Source organism: Coloeus monedula (assembly GCF_965178545.1).
Source record: "Coloeus monedula genome assembly, chromosome: 2".
Classification (NCBI taxonomy): Eukaryota; Metazoa; Chordata; class Aves; order Passeriformes; family Corvidae; genus Coloeus; species Coloeus monedula.
In genome coordinates, this window is record NC_138782.1 from 109149945 (window position 1) to 109167599 (window position 17655).

The 17655-nt window shown below is 39.6% G+C and overlaps 1 protein-coding gene across 1 annotated transcript; it reads left to right on the forward strand.

Annotated features, from left to right (window-relative positions):
- Positions 1-16724: 16724 nt before the first annotated feature.
- Positions 16725-17240, forward strand: MSGN1 (mesogenin 1; the record flags this gene model as incomplete). Its single annotated transcript, XM_082302493.1, has 1 exon — positions 16725-17240. One exon carries the CDS (start codon positions 16725-16727, stop codon positions 17238-17240), a length of 516 nt encoding a protein of 171 aa, XP_082158619.1.
- Positions 17241-17655: the final 415 nt, after the last annotated feature.

Sequence of the window (17655 nt, forward strand, 5' to 3'; positions counted from 1 at the left end):
GTGAAAGTTAAGTTACAGAAAAATCTAATTATCATATTTCAAGTTCTTTGAGTAATATCATGTAAATGTTTGGGATTTTTTAAAAGGGGAGATCTGAGTGCAATTATAGTTTTGAAGGTGCTCTTTCTGCCTCTTTATTATAGAAGCAATGTCTGTTCATACACCAAAAAAAGTTGTCTTCAACTGCCTGTTGAAGGAATGCCTCCTTGTCTATATTTGTTTGTAACTCTTTCTGTGCACCAGCCAGAAGGAAGATGGCTCTTGCCAAGATACACTGTTAACAAGAGAAATTTAGAATATCTGTGCCTTAGAGAAAATGCCCATTCTTTATAATGGTGGAAGACCAAGTTTGGAAGCTGAATTCCAGATTTGTTTAAGGAAGACATAGGTAGCTTATAGATAGCCAAAATGGGAGTTTCTTAGTTTACTCTGTGGGTAGATGGAAAATTTTATTTATATTTGATTTTCCAAATGAGAAATGTATTCTAGAAATAAGAAAAAAAATCAAAAATATTGGAAACTTATTTTCAGTTTTGGAGATGGTCTTTCGTTTGTGGAGACTCGAAAGCACCCAGCTGGAAGAATAGTATTGTGAAGGAGAGTAAGAGTCACCTGGGAACTGTAAATGGAGAGATTCATAGCATGACAGAATGGTTTGGGTTGGAAGGGACCTGAAAATCATCTAGTTCCAACCCCCGTGCCATGGGCAGGGAACCATTCCTTATTCAGAGAGATCTGAGTGGGGGGTTTTTTGTGGAAAAACATTGTTCTCAGTTATGTATAATTTTTTTTTTTTCTTGCTGATGATTTTGAATACTGAAAGTTGAAATCAAGAGTTTAAATTTTCATTAATAAAGATGCCAACATCACATGAACAACCTAAATTTTGTTCCGTCCCAGGGTATGGGAATGTGCTCTTTTGTTGGGGGATTATTCAATTTCACCCACAATGTGGGGATATCTGTGGTTTAGAGCTTTCTTTAGAACTGGGGAGTCAGAGTAGTTTTTGGAGGGAATTTTCTTTGCTTTCCAAATCCGCTTGGGATGGCTGCTTTAAAGGATGAGGAGATGAAAATACTGTGCCAGAATTATGACTAGTTCATATTTTGTGGATGATTGAAGTCAGAAATGAGATATAAGACATTAAGGGCTGCAGAGGAAAAAATGGTATGTTGCTGATTTTTCCTACTAATTAATCTGGTTTCACAAGTCCAGTTCAAGCATGAAAAGCAGAAAATTTTCAATTTTTTTTGTATGGAATGCATCCAAATTTTGTGCCAGTTTCCTGCCACTAGAGAAGCAGCAACAGATGTGAAAAAACAGCTGTGTATGATGCTCCCTCTATTTAGGCTGTAGCTGCTCATTGCAGCAAATAAAAACATTTATCATTGGGGGTGACTATTGCTTGAATTAAACTTGTGATTCATTACAGAAGGGTAATTAAAGTTTTTAAAGTGTTTTGGTTTCTCATCTTTATGTAATTTACTCAGTCTAAGGATTAGGGATGATTTTTCTTTGGAGCTTTTTACTCTGCTGACTGCTTTGCAACGTCTCACACTTGTGAGAATGATGTTTAAATAAATTGAGGGGGTTTAAGGTAACTTCCTTCTGCAGGGAGTATTTCTACAGGATTATGTTAAACTGCCTGTAAGAATAAATCAATTGATGCATCAGCCTCATGAGCCTGAATAGATTTTCATTTATCATCTTTCCTGATCTGTCTGAATTGACTTTACCAGGTGCTTCATAAAAAGGAATAAAAATTGTACCTACTATGGAGGTGGGGCAGGTAAAAGGGGCTCATCGTTCTTGAAGCAGTTTTCTGAAAGGTTTTCTGCACAACTACTGTCCCAGCCCGAGTACTTTACCTGATTTGTCACTCCACATGCTGGCATCCCTCTAGCTTGAATGATGCTCACAGAGATACAGAGCAGAGCTGTAAGTTCTATCTTAGTGGTATAAATACCATTATTTCCACTTACAAACAGTATTAAACATTAAATGCAGCTCATTTGTTTAGCATATCTTGACAAAGGCAACCGTTTACTTGGCTTCGTTTAGGATTGTAGCTCACTATTTCAGGTCCACAATCAACAAGAAAGGAAGATAAATGCTGTTTACATGGAATATATACATAGAGAGCTAGAAAAAAAAAATTGAAAGACCATCTCTCAATGTCTCTGTATCCCACTGACATTTTCCCATTGGTAGAGAGTACTGAAATACTTATCCACGTGTGAACCTGCTTAACAAACACAAAAATTTGACAAATGCAATAAATCTTTTGCTAGTTAGCCAAGAAATTTCCTAATTTGAGAAGGGGATTATTTAACTTTTAGGATCTGCACAGCCTTGGCTCTTATTTAAAGGAGGACGCTTGGAAATGGAGTGGCAAAAGAGACTAATGGCAGCTGTTAGTTGAGACAAGATACTCTTTTCATGTCTAAAAAGGTGTCAGGCCCTGCCATATTTTAACAGCAGATAAAAGGAAACTGCAGTTGGAATATTACTGGGAGTTGCTGTAAACCCAAGTGCTACTGACGAAACCGTAAACTCGGTGCTAGATTTAGCGCTTTTTCCTTCAGGAAACAAAACACTCTAACTCTTTCAAGAAAACAAAATTACGATGGGTGACAGAACCACTCTGCACAGTTCTGCTCATGAATCCTGCACTGTACCTACTATCAGTACTGAATTTAAGATTAATCCACATATGAAACTTTCAAAGCTCTTTAAACCCAAGCCTTGTCTCCACCCCTGCCCCAATTTCCCTTGACCAAGTTCAGAGGTTTTGTCACCTCAGAGACTGAGCACAACTGGAGAAAGGGACCTACCTTTGAAAATCTTGTTCATTAAAAACAGCTACCCCTACTAAAATACCTAATGGATATTTAATTTTCATTACCTGCCTGAACAAAAATCAATTAAGGAGAAGTTGTTAATCAGGAATATTTTTAATGCTAACATAGTGTAGAAGTAAATCTACATTAGTATTTGTTATTTTAATATCTTATTTTAAAATGCAATTTGCTCTGCTAGAGCACCTCTGCAGCCAAGCTTGAAGCCCAGTTAGCTGTCCCACCAAGTATTTTTAACAAAGGTTGGATCTGTGGTAAATTTTGGGTATTCTTTGGCACATGGTAGAAGGAACTGTGAGTGTGGTCTGGTTTGGATAATTTCATGGGCAAACTAGATGAACTCTTATGTGCTGGCTTCTTCCCCCATCCCAACGTCCCAGTGTTGGCCTGGCAGTGACACCACATAATAACAGACAGACAAGATAAGCCCAACCCTAGAAACAGTCCAAGTTTTATCTGCTGCAAGAACATGAAGTTTTTGGCCCCGTTTGAGGTTGAGTTCAGGCTGTCTTCTAGTCCAGCAGAAATGCCAGGTCCCAGAGCAGCTTTAGCCTTTAAGCCTCTCTGTCTCTCAGCCCACTGCAATGAGCTGTAAACATTTTCTTTGAACCTTCTGCACTAGAGAGTTAAATTTGCTGCTTGATCTACATCTGTGTGGGAAAGAGCCCTGAACTTGGTCTCAGAATCCCCAAAACCTGGGGTTTAATGGAACAAAGGGCTTCAAGAGTGACAGCCACATGCATACCTACTGTATAGGTATAGGGGCTGTATAGGACTATATCTCCAGACTAATGTACTGCTAGTTTTTCTAATTATTGAATGGCTTCTTTACCAAATCAGACCTGCCAGTTAGAAATGTGGAATATAGTCTGATTTCTGCTAATTAGTGCCATGCCTTCCTGATGGAAAGAAATTGGCAGTGGCTCTGCTAACAGTCTGCTGGGCAGCCAGCTCACATGGGCTTCCCTGAGCTGTGATGTGGGTTGACTTTGGCTGTCAGTCACACCAAACAATACGGAGGGTGCAGGAGGGGTACGTGAGTATGTAAAAGTGTTGCCTTCTCAAAAAACTGAGAAAGGTGATGCTGATATTGCAGAGAAGTTTAGGAAATACAGCAGAAGAGCAGGAAATACTACAGTGGGGTGGCATAGGGCATATATGAATCCTGAATTCCCGAGCACTTGTGTTGCCAGATTTGGTACAACTCCCTGGGAAAGCCCAAGGCATGCAGATCAGCAACTCTGCCTTTGTACAAGCCCAGCCAAACTGTTGTCCTCCCTGTGTATGGCTCCTACAACAATTTTTAGTGCAGCATGCCCAGCCCAACATCTACTCCTGCTTTTCTATTGCCTTTTTAACCTGAAAAATACGAGCTTTTACAGCATGGTTTCTGTATTTATTATTTATCATGAGATGTGTGAGATTTGTAGGTGCCCTTCCTATCAAGTCCAAGGGAAGGTGATGGGTTTGTGCTCACACATCTCCAAGCAGAAATACACCTTTGTTCTGGCATCTACTGAAATGCCATCATCAAAGAGGATGTCCCTTCGTTTCCATTCCTAAAAATCCCTAATCTTCTTGCAGATTGCTTAGAATTTGCAAGAAAGATATTTAGGAAAAGTTGTGGCCTCATGATTTTTGTTTGTGATTTGTAAAGAAATACTGTTTTCAGTTGATGGCATATTATTATTTTCCCCCAGTATTACAATCAGTTGCTACCTGTTATGGCTTTTGGTATGGTAATGGTAAAACTCATAGAATATGTTATTCTGCTATTCTGTTTTAAGAATATTCGTTTTAGCAATACCAGAAGAATAAACTAGAATAATCACATAGATAAGAGGTTATCGTGGTTTGACGCAGCGATTCTGAGAAATAATAATGAAAGCAAGCAGAATGAACAGTGGCATTTTCTATTTGGGGTTGGTGGTGGGCTTTTTCAGCTTCAAAGGCCAAGTTTCTATTTACCAAACAAACCTTTATCCAGAGCCTTCTACTCCAGAACCTTCCACATTGTAATCTCTGGTGTTAGTGGTTTGGAAAGTGGACTGAAAACTATTTTGTAATAATCCATTGATTTCTGTATAACACCCTAGCATATTTAATAAAAATTTTTTAAAAGGCCACTAATTCTTTGCTTGTTCTGTTATCTACAGCTCACCACTGAGGTCTTACAGACAGAATGTTCCTCTCCCAACGATGATAAGCTGAAGAATATAACTGTAAAATGGGCATGTGGCTCTGGCATTGAAAATGTTTGAATTTTTACAGAGAACTGAACAAATCCATCAAGAATATTATATTTCTTCAAATAATAGTGGTGTGTATCTTGCAAAAACTTCTTTGTCATAATATATCTACCTTGTAAGATAACAGCAATTTAAGTGTGGGATTTTTTTTCTTTTCTATTACAAAACCAAACAGTTTGTGCTGGGAAGCCATAAGTTACAGATTCAGAAAAAAATGCTATCAACAATCATTAGTGTCTTACAATGGCCAGGCCACTCTCACCACAGAAGCCAAAGACTTGGAACTGCGTTGAGATGTCAGTGAACATGGAGATTTCAAAGCTGTAGGGTCCTCATCCATTGTGAGAAAGAAACAAGCCTGACACTGCAGAACAGGAAAGGCATCCCATTTCTTCGAAGCCTGCAAACCTTGAGGAAACTCACAAACTGTCAGGCCGACGGATTTATTACAGGCCTGCAACCGGGTTGCATGTGAAGGACTGAACAGAGATTCTCACACTAATATAAGTACTGTCTTAACTCTGCAGTAAACAGATTCATTTTGCTCTCAGCTTTTGAGTCTTGCATTCATATGTCACAATCCATGTGGGTGTCCATGTGACCTTGTACAGCCCTCTTGTATGGAAATCTTACAACCTTGTTACTCACCCCTGGGGAAAAGACCTGAGTTTGTATCTTGTGATTAACTGGTGTTATAACTTGGAATATAACCCATGTAAGTGACTGTGGCAGGATGAATGTGTCAGAGGGGGAATATATTAAAAATCTGACCAACAGAAGAGCCAGTGAGGTACAAAGTGCCAATGGTGGAGGATAGAAGTTACCAGCACAGATGTTCTGGGAAGTCTCACCAGACCCACACGAGGACACCTTCTGAAAACACTTACAGAGCTCAGGGTCCCCAGCCAGCTCCCCTCAGACACTACCTTGTCCAACCCAATCAAGAGCTTTCTGAAAGCAGCCTATCCTCTTTCAAGTTCCAAATAAAGTTCCCTTAACAAAACCTCTCTGCAGATGATCATTTAAGAAAATACAGTGCTAGGATTTTCCCTTATAAATAAAGTATATTGCGATTTATAAACTCTGGGGTTTATAACTCTTGCTCTTCTAGTCAATTAGATTGTTCAAATATTCTATTACATCACTGAAACTATCCATAAAAAAAACCCAAGACATAGTACCTCTTAGGAAAGTAATTATGTTTGCAGAATGACAGCCAAAAGTAAAGATGGGTACAGCATCTATCTGGAGAACACACAGTTTAGGAAGTGCACATTAAAAAATTCCCCTAAATGAGATTCAAGTTGAGAAGCCAGTTGATAATTGCTATTATATCAATCACAGTAGCTCATAGTTTGGCAATGAAAAGGAGTGGTTTATTGTAAGTGCTCTTTTATTAATCTATTGTTACAGATCTCACTTTAATAGCAACATTTCGTGATCACATATTTTATTTATGGATAATTTGAAGAATCTGTTATGCAGATATTCGGATTAGTGGGCTATCAAACCATTAGCCAAATAAATCTAAAGGTAATAAAACTCACAGGAAGATAGATGGCTTTCTTTTTCTTGTTCTTTTCAGCTAATTCAGGCTAATTTAAGCCTTTCACAGAATGGTGATAATGAAGGATTTGTTCTCAGCAGCGTTATGGAAGGTGATTTACATTTGAAAGTTTGACACATTTATAGGCCTTTGATCTTTTCCCCTCAGCGCTTGTGCCCCTGGCCAGACACCTACATGCACATTTTGCCAGGTGGAAGATCTTGGAGTAAAAGCAACTCTGAGAGTCACTCTGAAGATGTACACTAGAAAAAAATAATTAAACTATTTGTGTCCAAAAAGTATTTTATTGCTGAATTTGAGTTGTCTTTATATAACACTAGAAATAAATACATTGAGACATCTTTTATTAGAGTTTACTTTAAATTAGAGAAAGTCCTAACGGAAAATTTTAAAGAATACAGTCTGATAGCCCACTAGCTATTAAGATTGGCTTCTTCTATAGGTTTGAATTTATTATTGAAAGGACCTTCTTGCTGCAGGACACTTGAAGAATTTTGATGCCAAGTAAACCCAAGAAAAGACTGTGGCAGCCATGGATCCACTTATTAAATATTATTTATATTTTTGTTTTGCTGAAAACCCCCAAGAAATTAACTCTCTGGTCAAGAGAGCTATCTTTGGGTTGAAAGAGGAAGCCTTGACAAAAAAATCAGGGTGTTACTGGCACCATGAGCATGTGCAAGCATAATCAAACACACAACCCTAGGATATATAAAATATGTTCTTAATATTTACTATTTGACCCGAAAATAAATAGGGAGTCTAAGGATTCAGTAGGAATATAGCTGAGTATTTGAAACAGGGCTATTGTATTCCTCATGATTCTTTAAAATTCCATGTAACTTGCTGATTCTTCTGCTGGATCATAATGATGAATTCCAGGTGTGTGAGCCAGTGCCTCATTTCATTCTCGTCTCAGATTTGATTCCTCAAGTAGTCTGAGTTCACTAATTAAAAATCCCCTGGATGAAATTCCTTCCTGTGCCATTAGCAAATGATATTTCTACAGATTGAGGTTTTCCTCTGAAAGAATATATGGCTTGGTAGGTTCCTTGGAGGAGGACAGCCAGTCCGATCTCAGGAAAACTCCAAGGGTGGAGGTGTCTGGCCAAATAGCTTCAGGCTCTGGGTTTTATTTGGGAGGATGCGGCTCACCACCCCAGAATACTCGGTCTTTTTAAAGCTGTGTAATGAGTATTGATTAGCCATTGTCTGGAGTACACTGCAAGCAGCAGGGACTATGTAAATGTTAGCTTACTTTGGATGCACATCAGTAGGGAAGCCCCAATAGCCCTTCTGAGTCCCTGGGGATTGTTTTTTTCCTCCCTCTCCTTTAAAAGATGCTCTTTCAATCTAAGAGTTAACTTCACGCTGAATGTACTTGAAAATTCAGTTCCCGGTACATTTTGTTCTTCAAAAGAGAACGCCATCCATCTGTGTTACTTTGCTTTCAACTCATCACAGAATGGCAGATAAGAGCCGAGAGACTGATGAATGCGTGTCCCAGCCTGACAGGGCAGGTCAATGTCAGGGAAATCAACGTTTTCCTCTTTTTTCCTCTTTTTTTCTTTTTTTTCCTTTTTTTTTTTTTTTTTTTTTTTTTATTCTTTGTTTTTATTTTTGCTACAACCCATTTGCCACTATTGACTATAGAGAATCACTTCTCTGGAAGCCCAACTGGTTTAAAGCAGTATCAACTGGAGAATTTAGATTTAATTGCTTGCTATTTCCGTCTCCATTTTATAGAGTCTTTAAGCTGACCGCTGTGGTGGGCACTATAGAGATCTCTGCAGAGAGGTAATCCCTGACCTGACACAGCCTGGATCCAATGACGGGAGAGATTTGGGGGAGCAAGAGCAGAAGACAGAGTCTCTTTGTGATCATGCAGGTCAGTGCCAGAGCTAGAAGGGGACACTGGTGACCTGATTTCCTGTCCTGATTGTGCTGTCTCTACAGACAGTGCTTTACTGTTCTCCCTGGATTGCAGCAAACTGGATCCTAAGAGAGTGGAGTTGCAGCCAGGACCAGCTGCCTCCTGGATTTGCATACCTGCTGTTGTGAGATCTACCTGCTTATTCATGCATGCACCGCTTTTACACATCCCAATTACCATTAACTAAGCAGGAACTCAGGCAGGGTGCAAAACAGATGTCTGTGTTTCTTCACAGTGATAGGGACAGCAGCACACAGCTAAATGGGCTCTCAAAATGAAGGCAATCTAAGGGTTTGATTGGTAATCCTTTTTTCCCTCTAGTTCTACATTTTACTATCTTTTTGTTTGACCTGATAGATTCGTAAGTTTCACTTAATGGCCCATACTCCTGGTAGGAGTTTAGGTTTTTTACTTTCTTTTGTGTTTAAAAATAGAAATAAAAATAATATAATAGTTTTCTGAACAGCAATGACCTAAAGTAAATTATTTTTTTCAAATTTACAACCTTAACTGAGTCTCTATCTGTAAGTATATACTATAATAATATAACTACTTGATAAGCTGTGCTTAGAACTCCCTGAAAAACCTGTTTCAAGTGGATAATTGTTTCCTTCCTCTAACGTTGACTATATCCGTGCAACTGCATAGATACAGATGTATGATTTATATGAGCAGGGGATGTCAAGAAAAGGCATCGTTTTCTACTGTCGATACCAAGAAGAATCAAAAAGAGTGAGACACAGAAAATGAAGTGGATGAAACCTTAAAGAAAGAGAGAGAGTGAGAGAGAGAGAGAGAAATTAAATGATAAAAAGGAAAAAGAATAATATTTAGTGATAGATGGGACAAGCTAGGGGTAGAAAAATTGAGAAGAGGTGGAAAATAAAAGTTGATTATGAGGTAGAGAGAAGGAGCAGGGTCTTCAGTGGCAGAGAACACAGACCTCTGCACTATGACCTTGCAACCCAAACACAACTGTCCAAAAATCTAATCAAGCAGGAAAAATATCTGTGTCTTCTATTACCAGCAGGAAACCTATAATGCATCACTGAAAGGTCAAAGGATTTTAAGACTCAGAAATTGTGTTTGCTGCCTCTTTCTTCCAGTGTGAACTCCTGCAAAGAGCTTGGTTACTCTTCTTTTCACCTCCTATCAGGTAGTTGCAGGCAGTGATAAGGCCTGCCCTGGGCAGACCCAGCTCCCTTGCCCTCTGCCCACACACCACATTCGCTGGTCCCCTGGCCAGCTTGATGACCCTTCTCTGGACTTGCTCCAGTGTTTCAACCCACCAGACTTCCCAGGTCTTCTGAGAAGCTGCCTCCTGCCTTATCTCCCTGAGCCTGTGCTGCTCAGGGAGATTATCCCCACAGCACAGGGATTTGCCTTTGCTTTCTTTGCACATCCCAAGGCTGCTCCCAGATAATTTTCTCCAGTCCCTCTGATGAAAGCTCTGCTCTCCAAGAGATTAACCACTACCCACATTTCAATACCATTTGAAAACCTTTGCATATGCAGCATTACCTATAAAAAATGTGAACAATTTTACTCAAATATATTCATGGGACTGTTTTAAGACTGAGTGTAATTCAGTAGGCAAAATTAATGGAAGCATTCTGAGCAAATGAAAAAAAATTCCCCAAATTAACACCCCTTTCAGATTCTGCCTGAAGGACAGACTTGGTATTTTTTGATGGGATTGAATGTGATGAAAATTAAGATTTAGCAACTTGCCAAGAAATTTGTGATTGCAGTTTGAAGTCAATGGCCCTCACCCGCTGGCTAACCACGTTCCCTGAAAGGTGCTCGAACAGACACACAGCATTTTATTTCAGAATGTAAAATATGTAAGTGCTAAATAAAATTTTTAATCTAACACTTGTATGTTGTCTCTTATCCAGACTATTGATCCATTTTATAATTATTAAACTGAACTGCAGGCTGTGCCCAGAGCATAACTTCATTTAGCACGGAGATGAAACATGGCTTCTGTCAGCAGCACAGAGAAATTCAGCACATCAGTGCTAGGATGTGGGGGAGGAAGAAATGAGCAGTTACTGATGAGGAGGTTCAGTGGACAAAAAGCAACAGCCTGAGCTGAAGTATAATCAAAGCAACTGAAAAATAGCTCCATTCACAAACAGCCAGCTTCAGCTCTGCAACTCGACTACAAATAGTCACAACTGAGTTTTTAATGCAATTTTCCTGGCTATAGGAATTTCTTATAAGATTTACCTAGTTTTGGAAAATTCATCATGTTGCAAAATGAATGCATGAAAACCCATTTTAATATCTGAAAAGCAAGAGTACAAACCTTAGGTGCTATTGCAGTTTTTTAATAAGGCCTGTGAAACCACTGTTACACATGGTTCATCCCACCGTCCATGGGACAGAAGAAGAAACACTTGGGGATAAAATATATTGTACTTCGCAATTTATTAAATTTGAATGTATGCTTTTGGATAGGGAAGGAGGCATTGCTGATCTTGAAATATTTACAACAGGTAACCCTCCACATCTCCCATGAAAAACTGAGATATATCCACTCCATTACGGCAGACAGCAGTTTTTAAAACTAAAAGTGAAAGCTGATATAATTAAGCTGCACTAAGTGATGATAGAGTTCTCCTGCAGAAACAGCTTCTATTATTTTGATAATATCTGTTACTTCTCATTTCTGAGCAAAATGAATCTTATTAGGCTCTCCTTCCCCCCCCAGCTTTTCCCTTTCCTTCTGGCTGAAGTAGCCAGTGGACATTAAAGACCAACCACACAGTCAAACCTCCTTTCAACTTCTGTTAACAGGGGTATTAAAAAGACATTCCTAAATATCAGCTGAAAACCACTAGGTAATAAACTCTCTACTTAAAAGGTGGGTAGGTGTAAATTCCACATGTAGGGCTTTTCATCTGGGAAGCCAGTTGCTTGGAGATCAGATGTTTTAAATGAATTGCAGAGCTGATGTCACTTGTCAGTCGATGGAGGCTGACACTATTTGGAGGATCAAATACCTTACATTTGAGGATGTAAAGCAAATAGATAAATCTGATCCTGCCAGGCTAACACACCAGAGAGATGCTTGTTCACTATGCAAAGCTCTGAAATCAGTGATACTCACTTGACTGTTTCTTCTTCATGAGCAGGGTCCAGTCTGGACATGTTGGAGTTGAGAACATTGAAGGTTTTAAATGTTTATGGCAGGATTTTTTAACAGCACTAGAACCAGCCTAATTCTGGTCTTACTAGAAATTGATAAAAATATTATCTCTTGTGCTAGCCACAGGTTTGCTTGGCTGAAGATGGTCTAATTGTCTAATAACAATTAGACATCCAATTTACACTTCATTTTTAATGATTGTAGTAAGGGTTTTGGGCTCCTTCTCTTAGGGCTGGACTAAGAAATTGTCCTTGTTCTCTTACTGCCTTCCTTCTGTCTGGGAATTGTAAGTGGCTATGCATCTGCATTCTTTGGCATATTGACCTCAAAAACCCCCAAAGATATGGATTTGTTGACCAGCTTGCTTATTTAGAAGTATTATTTGTTTCAGTTGAGGTTAGACCCGGATTAAACGTTCTTCCACAAGTAGGAAGGAAGCTTCAAAGTCTAAAAATTCTAAAAAAAAAAAATTCTTCTTTCCAAATTGAGGCAAAACCTTAAAAAGGAGAGAATCATTGTCTGGTGGTTAATGTGACTGGATAACAAATGTGGTGGATCCTTTCCTTCCTTTATTGCTGGCTTGGGTGTAAACAGAGGTGTTCAACACTGTTTTTCAGAAGTGTCGAACACCTGCTGCGTCTGCTGAAGTTAGTGAGACCTGCAGCTGCTTGCCCACATTTTATATGTGGCGATTGACTCCTCGTCCAGGATGGCCACAGCCACCTCTGCAGCGAGCAGGCAGCTTTGCAGCCAATACTTGGGAAACCTCTTGTAAAGTAGGAGGTGAAGTGACTTTAAAAGCTTTTGGGAGATGTATTTTTTTTTTTTCACTTTCCAAGCTTTAAGATGAGGCTGTATCATCTAAGTGCTCTACAAGGGTATTACTGAGCTGCTTCTTGTGAAAAATAAGCCTAGACTTCTGTCCTAATTATAAAGGAGGCTGACTGTGATGGGATTAGTGTTATTTAAACACATTTATCCATGTTTACTCTGTTTCAGCCTGCATTCTTCCCAGGTAACATAATTTTTTTGCTCACTGTCTGTTTCTCCTACCAAAATCACACTCTGGTGGAAATACATTCTAATACAGAAAGAAAGATTAGATCAGTTGTAAATTTCTGCACACAAAAATGCATTTTTTTACCATACGTAATTGTGGCATATTGTCTGGATTTCTTACTTTAAAAATTTAAAAATTTTCTATGCCATGGGTAGTTCGAGTTTTTTCAAATGGAAATTTTTTTTCTCCTTTTATGCATCTATGTTCCTGTAATGGATTCAAAAATATGAGCAGGGAACATTTAATTCTAAAGGAGATGAAGATTGAGATGTTAGCCTTTGTACTGCAGAATAGATTATTGAAACGGAAATCCAAACTACTGGTCAAGAAGAAAATGCCTTATCCTTTTTTGCCAGTTCATATTTCATTGGTGTTAGCCTTGTATCTCACTTTCCTTCAATGTTGTGACATTATTAATGGACAAAAAGGAAATTCCTAAAATTTGCAGGAGGCAGAATAAAATAAAGATCGCAAAACTTCTTTTTTTTTTCTTTTGCTGTGAATTTACTGTCTAAGAAGAGGCCACCTGAAATACTAGACTTTCTTAGCACTTTAGTGAGAGCACCCAATTGTCATAGGGTATAGAAAAATAAACCTGGTATCCAGCCTGTAGCCTTGCCTTCCTCTGTATGATACTTTTTAAAGTGTTATAACATTAAGAACTGTTCTCATTGATTTTTGCCGGTTATAATTGTCTCTACTTTGCCAGATAATTCCCTAAGTGAGAATTCTCATACTTGTGGGTGCAAATGTCCAAATCTAACTAATCCAAGAACAGCTACATACCATGAGACTCTGCTGACTTATGCAGGCTGTGGATCGCACCAGGATCATGGAGAGATATTACACAGTTTCCCAATTCAGCCAAAACTGAGGCACACTTCATTTGAGTTTGTTTAGGGAACCGGGGGGCTGTGGCTAGAAATGGGTGGCGAGTTTTCCAAACAGAACCTCTGTCTGCATCTCCAACAGCAGAGCAAACAGGGCCACAGCCCCTTCTTTGGCTCTGAAGATGTGTTGTGGCAACTCTTGCTTTAGTCCGGGGAAACCCTTTGCCCACCCCTGTGCCCTTGGTGGCCTCTCCTGGACCACAGTCAGGCAGTGTTTGGGACATAAATAGGTGTGTCCAAGCTAAAACAGTGTCAGGGAGCACGATGGTCATAAAAAGGATGCACAACAACTGCAAGGCATTAACCCCATATTATCTATTAATATAGAAAAGCCTGTAATTTTCTCTTGCTTGTGTAACAGTTTACGAGAGCATAAGCTTAAAAGAGCCAGTGATTTTTCATGCAACAAGAGCAGTCGTCTACATACTCTCATATCCTGCCTTGGTTGCTCTAAACATTTACTCATAAGATATAAGGAAAGATATAGCTATTGCTATAATTTGCATTCCTCTTCCCTGCCTAACCTCATCTGAATCCCAATACATAAAAGAACATAGAGATGAAATCAGAATGTGTTCATCTGCCATTCACAGCAAAAATCTGTACAAAATCTTGGACATGCACAAAATCTTTTCCTCCCTTGGTGTCTGAGCAACACTTTCTATGATTTACCCAGAAATTAACTGGTGAAGTACATTATTTACAGTCAGCAAACAAGTGACTTGTTGAAGTTTTTGCTTCTAAATTTGACTGCATTAAATTACCATTTTGTTCCAAAATGAAAATTGCTGTGCAGAACAGTTTTATATGTGCTCACTATGAGTATTTTTAATATATTTATATATTACAAATACATACATTATATACATGTAGACATGTATATATACACATATATACAGACATATATTTGGAAGCTTCTTTTTCTTTTCACACCCTGACAAAAGTTCTTCCTCTTCCAGCTCCACCCCCTGATATTTTTCTATTTGTAGTCTTTTAACTGCTGTGTTAACAGGAAAAACAGAAAAAAGACTGACATGAAATAAGAGAAGAGGACCTGACAAATGGAAAAGACACTATAAACAGAAATATGGGCAGGAAAAAGGAAAAAGAGTGGGACAGAGCAAGTTCCCTATTTATGCAAAATTAGACCTTGTGTCTAACTTATGACATTGTTACCATTGTCTTGGTACTCAATGAAACCATTCAGATCACTGAAGTCACAGAAAATACCTGTCCTTCATATTTCTTAATTTTAGTTTTTAGTAGACATCTCTGCTTCTTAGGACTGTTTCAGGTCATTTTCCTTAAAGAAGGACCAAAGAAGAGCTCAGAAAATGATGGGGTAACCATAAAACAGAAAGCAATTGTGTCTGTGGGAGTTGTGCCCTGAGTTCTTGTGGGAGGTAGATGTCATGATAGTCAAACTATCTCAGTCCAGGCTGAAATGCCTCTTAACATTTTGATAACAAACTCATAAAAACTCACAAAAGCTTTCCAGTAACTATGCTGAGTATTGGATTGGGTTTTTTCTGTGTGGTTGTAGTGAGGATTTCACAAAAAGAAGTGGCATGTTCCAGAAAATCTCAGCATGCTTTGGCTCTGTGCCATTCAGAGGCATTCCCTGCCTTTATTTGGAGTGGATTATGGAGCACACAGAGATCGTTACACAGGAGGAAACTCTAAAATAAATCCTGCTTTGATTTTTCCTCTAGGTTGACACTTTCTCACCTTCTTTTCATTATGTATTACATTTTGCTTCCATTATGTGCCAACACAAAGTCATGGCTGGGAGCTGAGCTGCTCAACAGCTGCAGAGCTCAGGAGTTTTGGACAGTTTTCCTGGCTCTCCTAATGCTTTGTTGTGTGATTTGGGGAAAGGTCCTCCTTGCCTCCACTTATCCATTTTCCCCACGGTAATAGAGAACATTAGTCATCACTGTGAGCTGTACTGAAGTATAGAGATAAAAAGTGCATGTTATTAATGATATTAATTTATAAGTTACACATTTTCACTTGAACTGTGTAACATACAACACGGTTGCATTGAGTCAGGCTGGAAAAGGGGTTTTTTTGGCAGAAGAACAGATTCCTAGAAGTAGAAAAATTTACAGAAGTAGCTTCTAGTCTTCTCTAACACATATATAATCTGTATATTACTTTGAATTAAATTTCTATGTAAAACATTTATCTCAACCCAAAGCTTATACACTGCATATTTGATTTCTTAAATCTTTCTTTTCAATTACATTTTCTTGTTTTTTAATGGGACTTTGATCTTGTTTACAATTACAAATTTCCTTTTTGATTTCCTTTTTTGATGTTCTAAAGTAGCAAATAGAGCTACAAACTGCACAGGAATGCATTGCAGTTCTTTCCTCCTTTCACGTGTTGAAAACCAAAATGATCCTGTTGCATTCTCATGAGAAGGGAAATCCACAGAGCCACAACACTCACAAAATCCAAACAAACCATCTTTGACTTTCACAATTAAGATGCAGATAAGAGACTACCTCAGCAGCAGTGAGCATGGATCACATTCACTGCTGTAGTGCCATCACCTTCAGTTACCCAGAAATCAGGGCTTGACAGCGTAAATTTAAGGTTTGTCTCAGCAAACCTATAAATTCTAGATCTGTAAATTGTTTTGTAAAATGGTTAATTTTCTTTTTCCTCTCTCACCACTTTTATCCCCAGTGCAACACTCAATGTAGATGCACCGCCTTAATTGGTTTAGTTGCAAGAAGATAATCTTTTTTTCTCCCTTTCTTGCTGTTGCCTGTTAGCTTAAAGGCTTTTTAGCTGAAGGTTGATAATTATCACTGAGAAGAAACTAGCACATCAGGAGTTCATTTTCTATCTTAGCACTTCTGGTGCTCCTTTGAACTCCTCGCACCAAACCCGTGTTCCCACTCTGTCACTTTCCTCCCTCCATCATAAAAAGGTCTCGGCAGCCGGCGGCTCCAGCCTTTGCTGGTGGACAGAGGGCATTGCTTCTCCCCAGTGCTCCTCCAGCATGGACAAATTGCACGAGACATTGATAAACATGGAAGATGCTTTGGGTTCGGAACACTCCGCCTGCTTATCATCCTGGGACTGGAAAAGCTCTGCTGGGTCTTTCGAGCTGCACCCCATCTCGCCCCCGCACAGCTTGTCCCCGACGCCCTCCTTCGAGTCCTACTCCTCGTCCCCTTGTCCGGCGGCAGCAGAGACCCCCTATGGCAGCGGCGGCAGCGGCCTGGTGGGATACGGCCTGGTGGACTTCCCCCCCGCCTACCTGCCCAGCCCCGGGCAGGCCCGGCTGCCCAAGGGCACCAAGGTGCGGATGTCTGCCCAGCGCAGGAGGAAGGCCAGCGAGAGGGAGAAGCTGCGGATGAGGACCTTGGCCGACGCGCTCCACACGCTGCGCAATTACCTGCCCCCCATCTACAGCCAGCGGGGCCAGCCCCTCACCAAAATCCAGACCCTGAAGTACACCATCAAGTACATCAGCGAACTGACCGAGCTCCTCAACAGCGTCAAGCGGGTGTAGAGCCCGCTGGGAGCAGCCGCCGTGGCACGCTCAGGGTCTTTACAAACAAAAAACCATCGAAATTTCTTCCTCGTCGTGCAGTGGGGCAGGGTGTGAGAGAAGGACAGCGCAAGGGAAGGGGAGCCACCGCTGTACGTGGGATGCAATGCTGGAAGGTGATGTAGGATTGCCTGAAAACCTGAGCTGCAGGTTGCTGAGACAGAAGCCTTGCTCTTTGCCTTTTTTTTATTTTACTTTTTTTTTTTTAAATAATCTTTTGAGAAATATTAAACCTAGTCTGATACAAAAGTAAAAAAAAAAAAGCCAACTGGTCTTCCTAGGATTTACATATCACTGTTCTGACTGATCTTATTTTATAAGGACAATAGTAAATCCATAGGTGTTAAACTGCATTTTAAAAAATGACAACAACTTT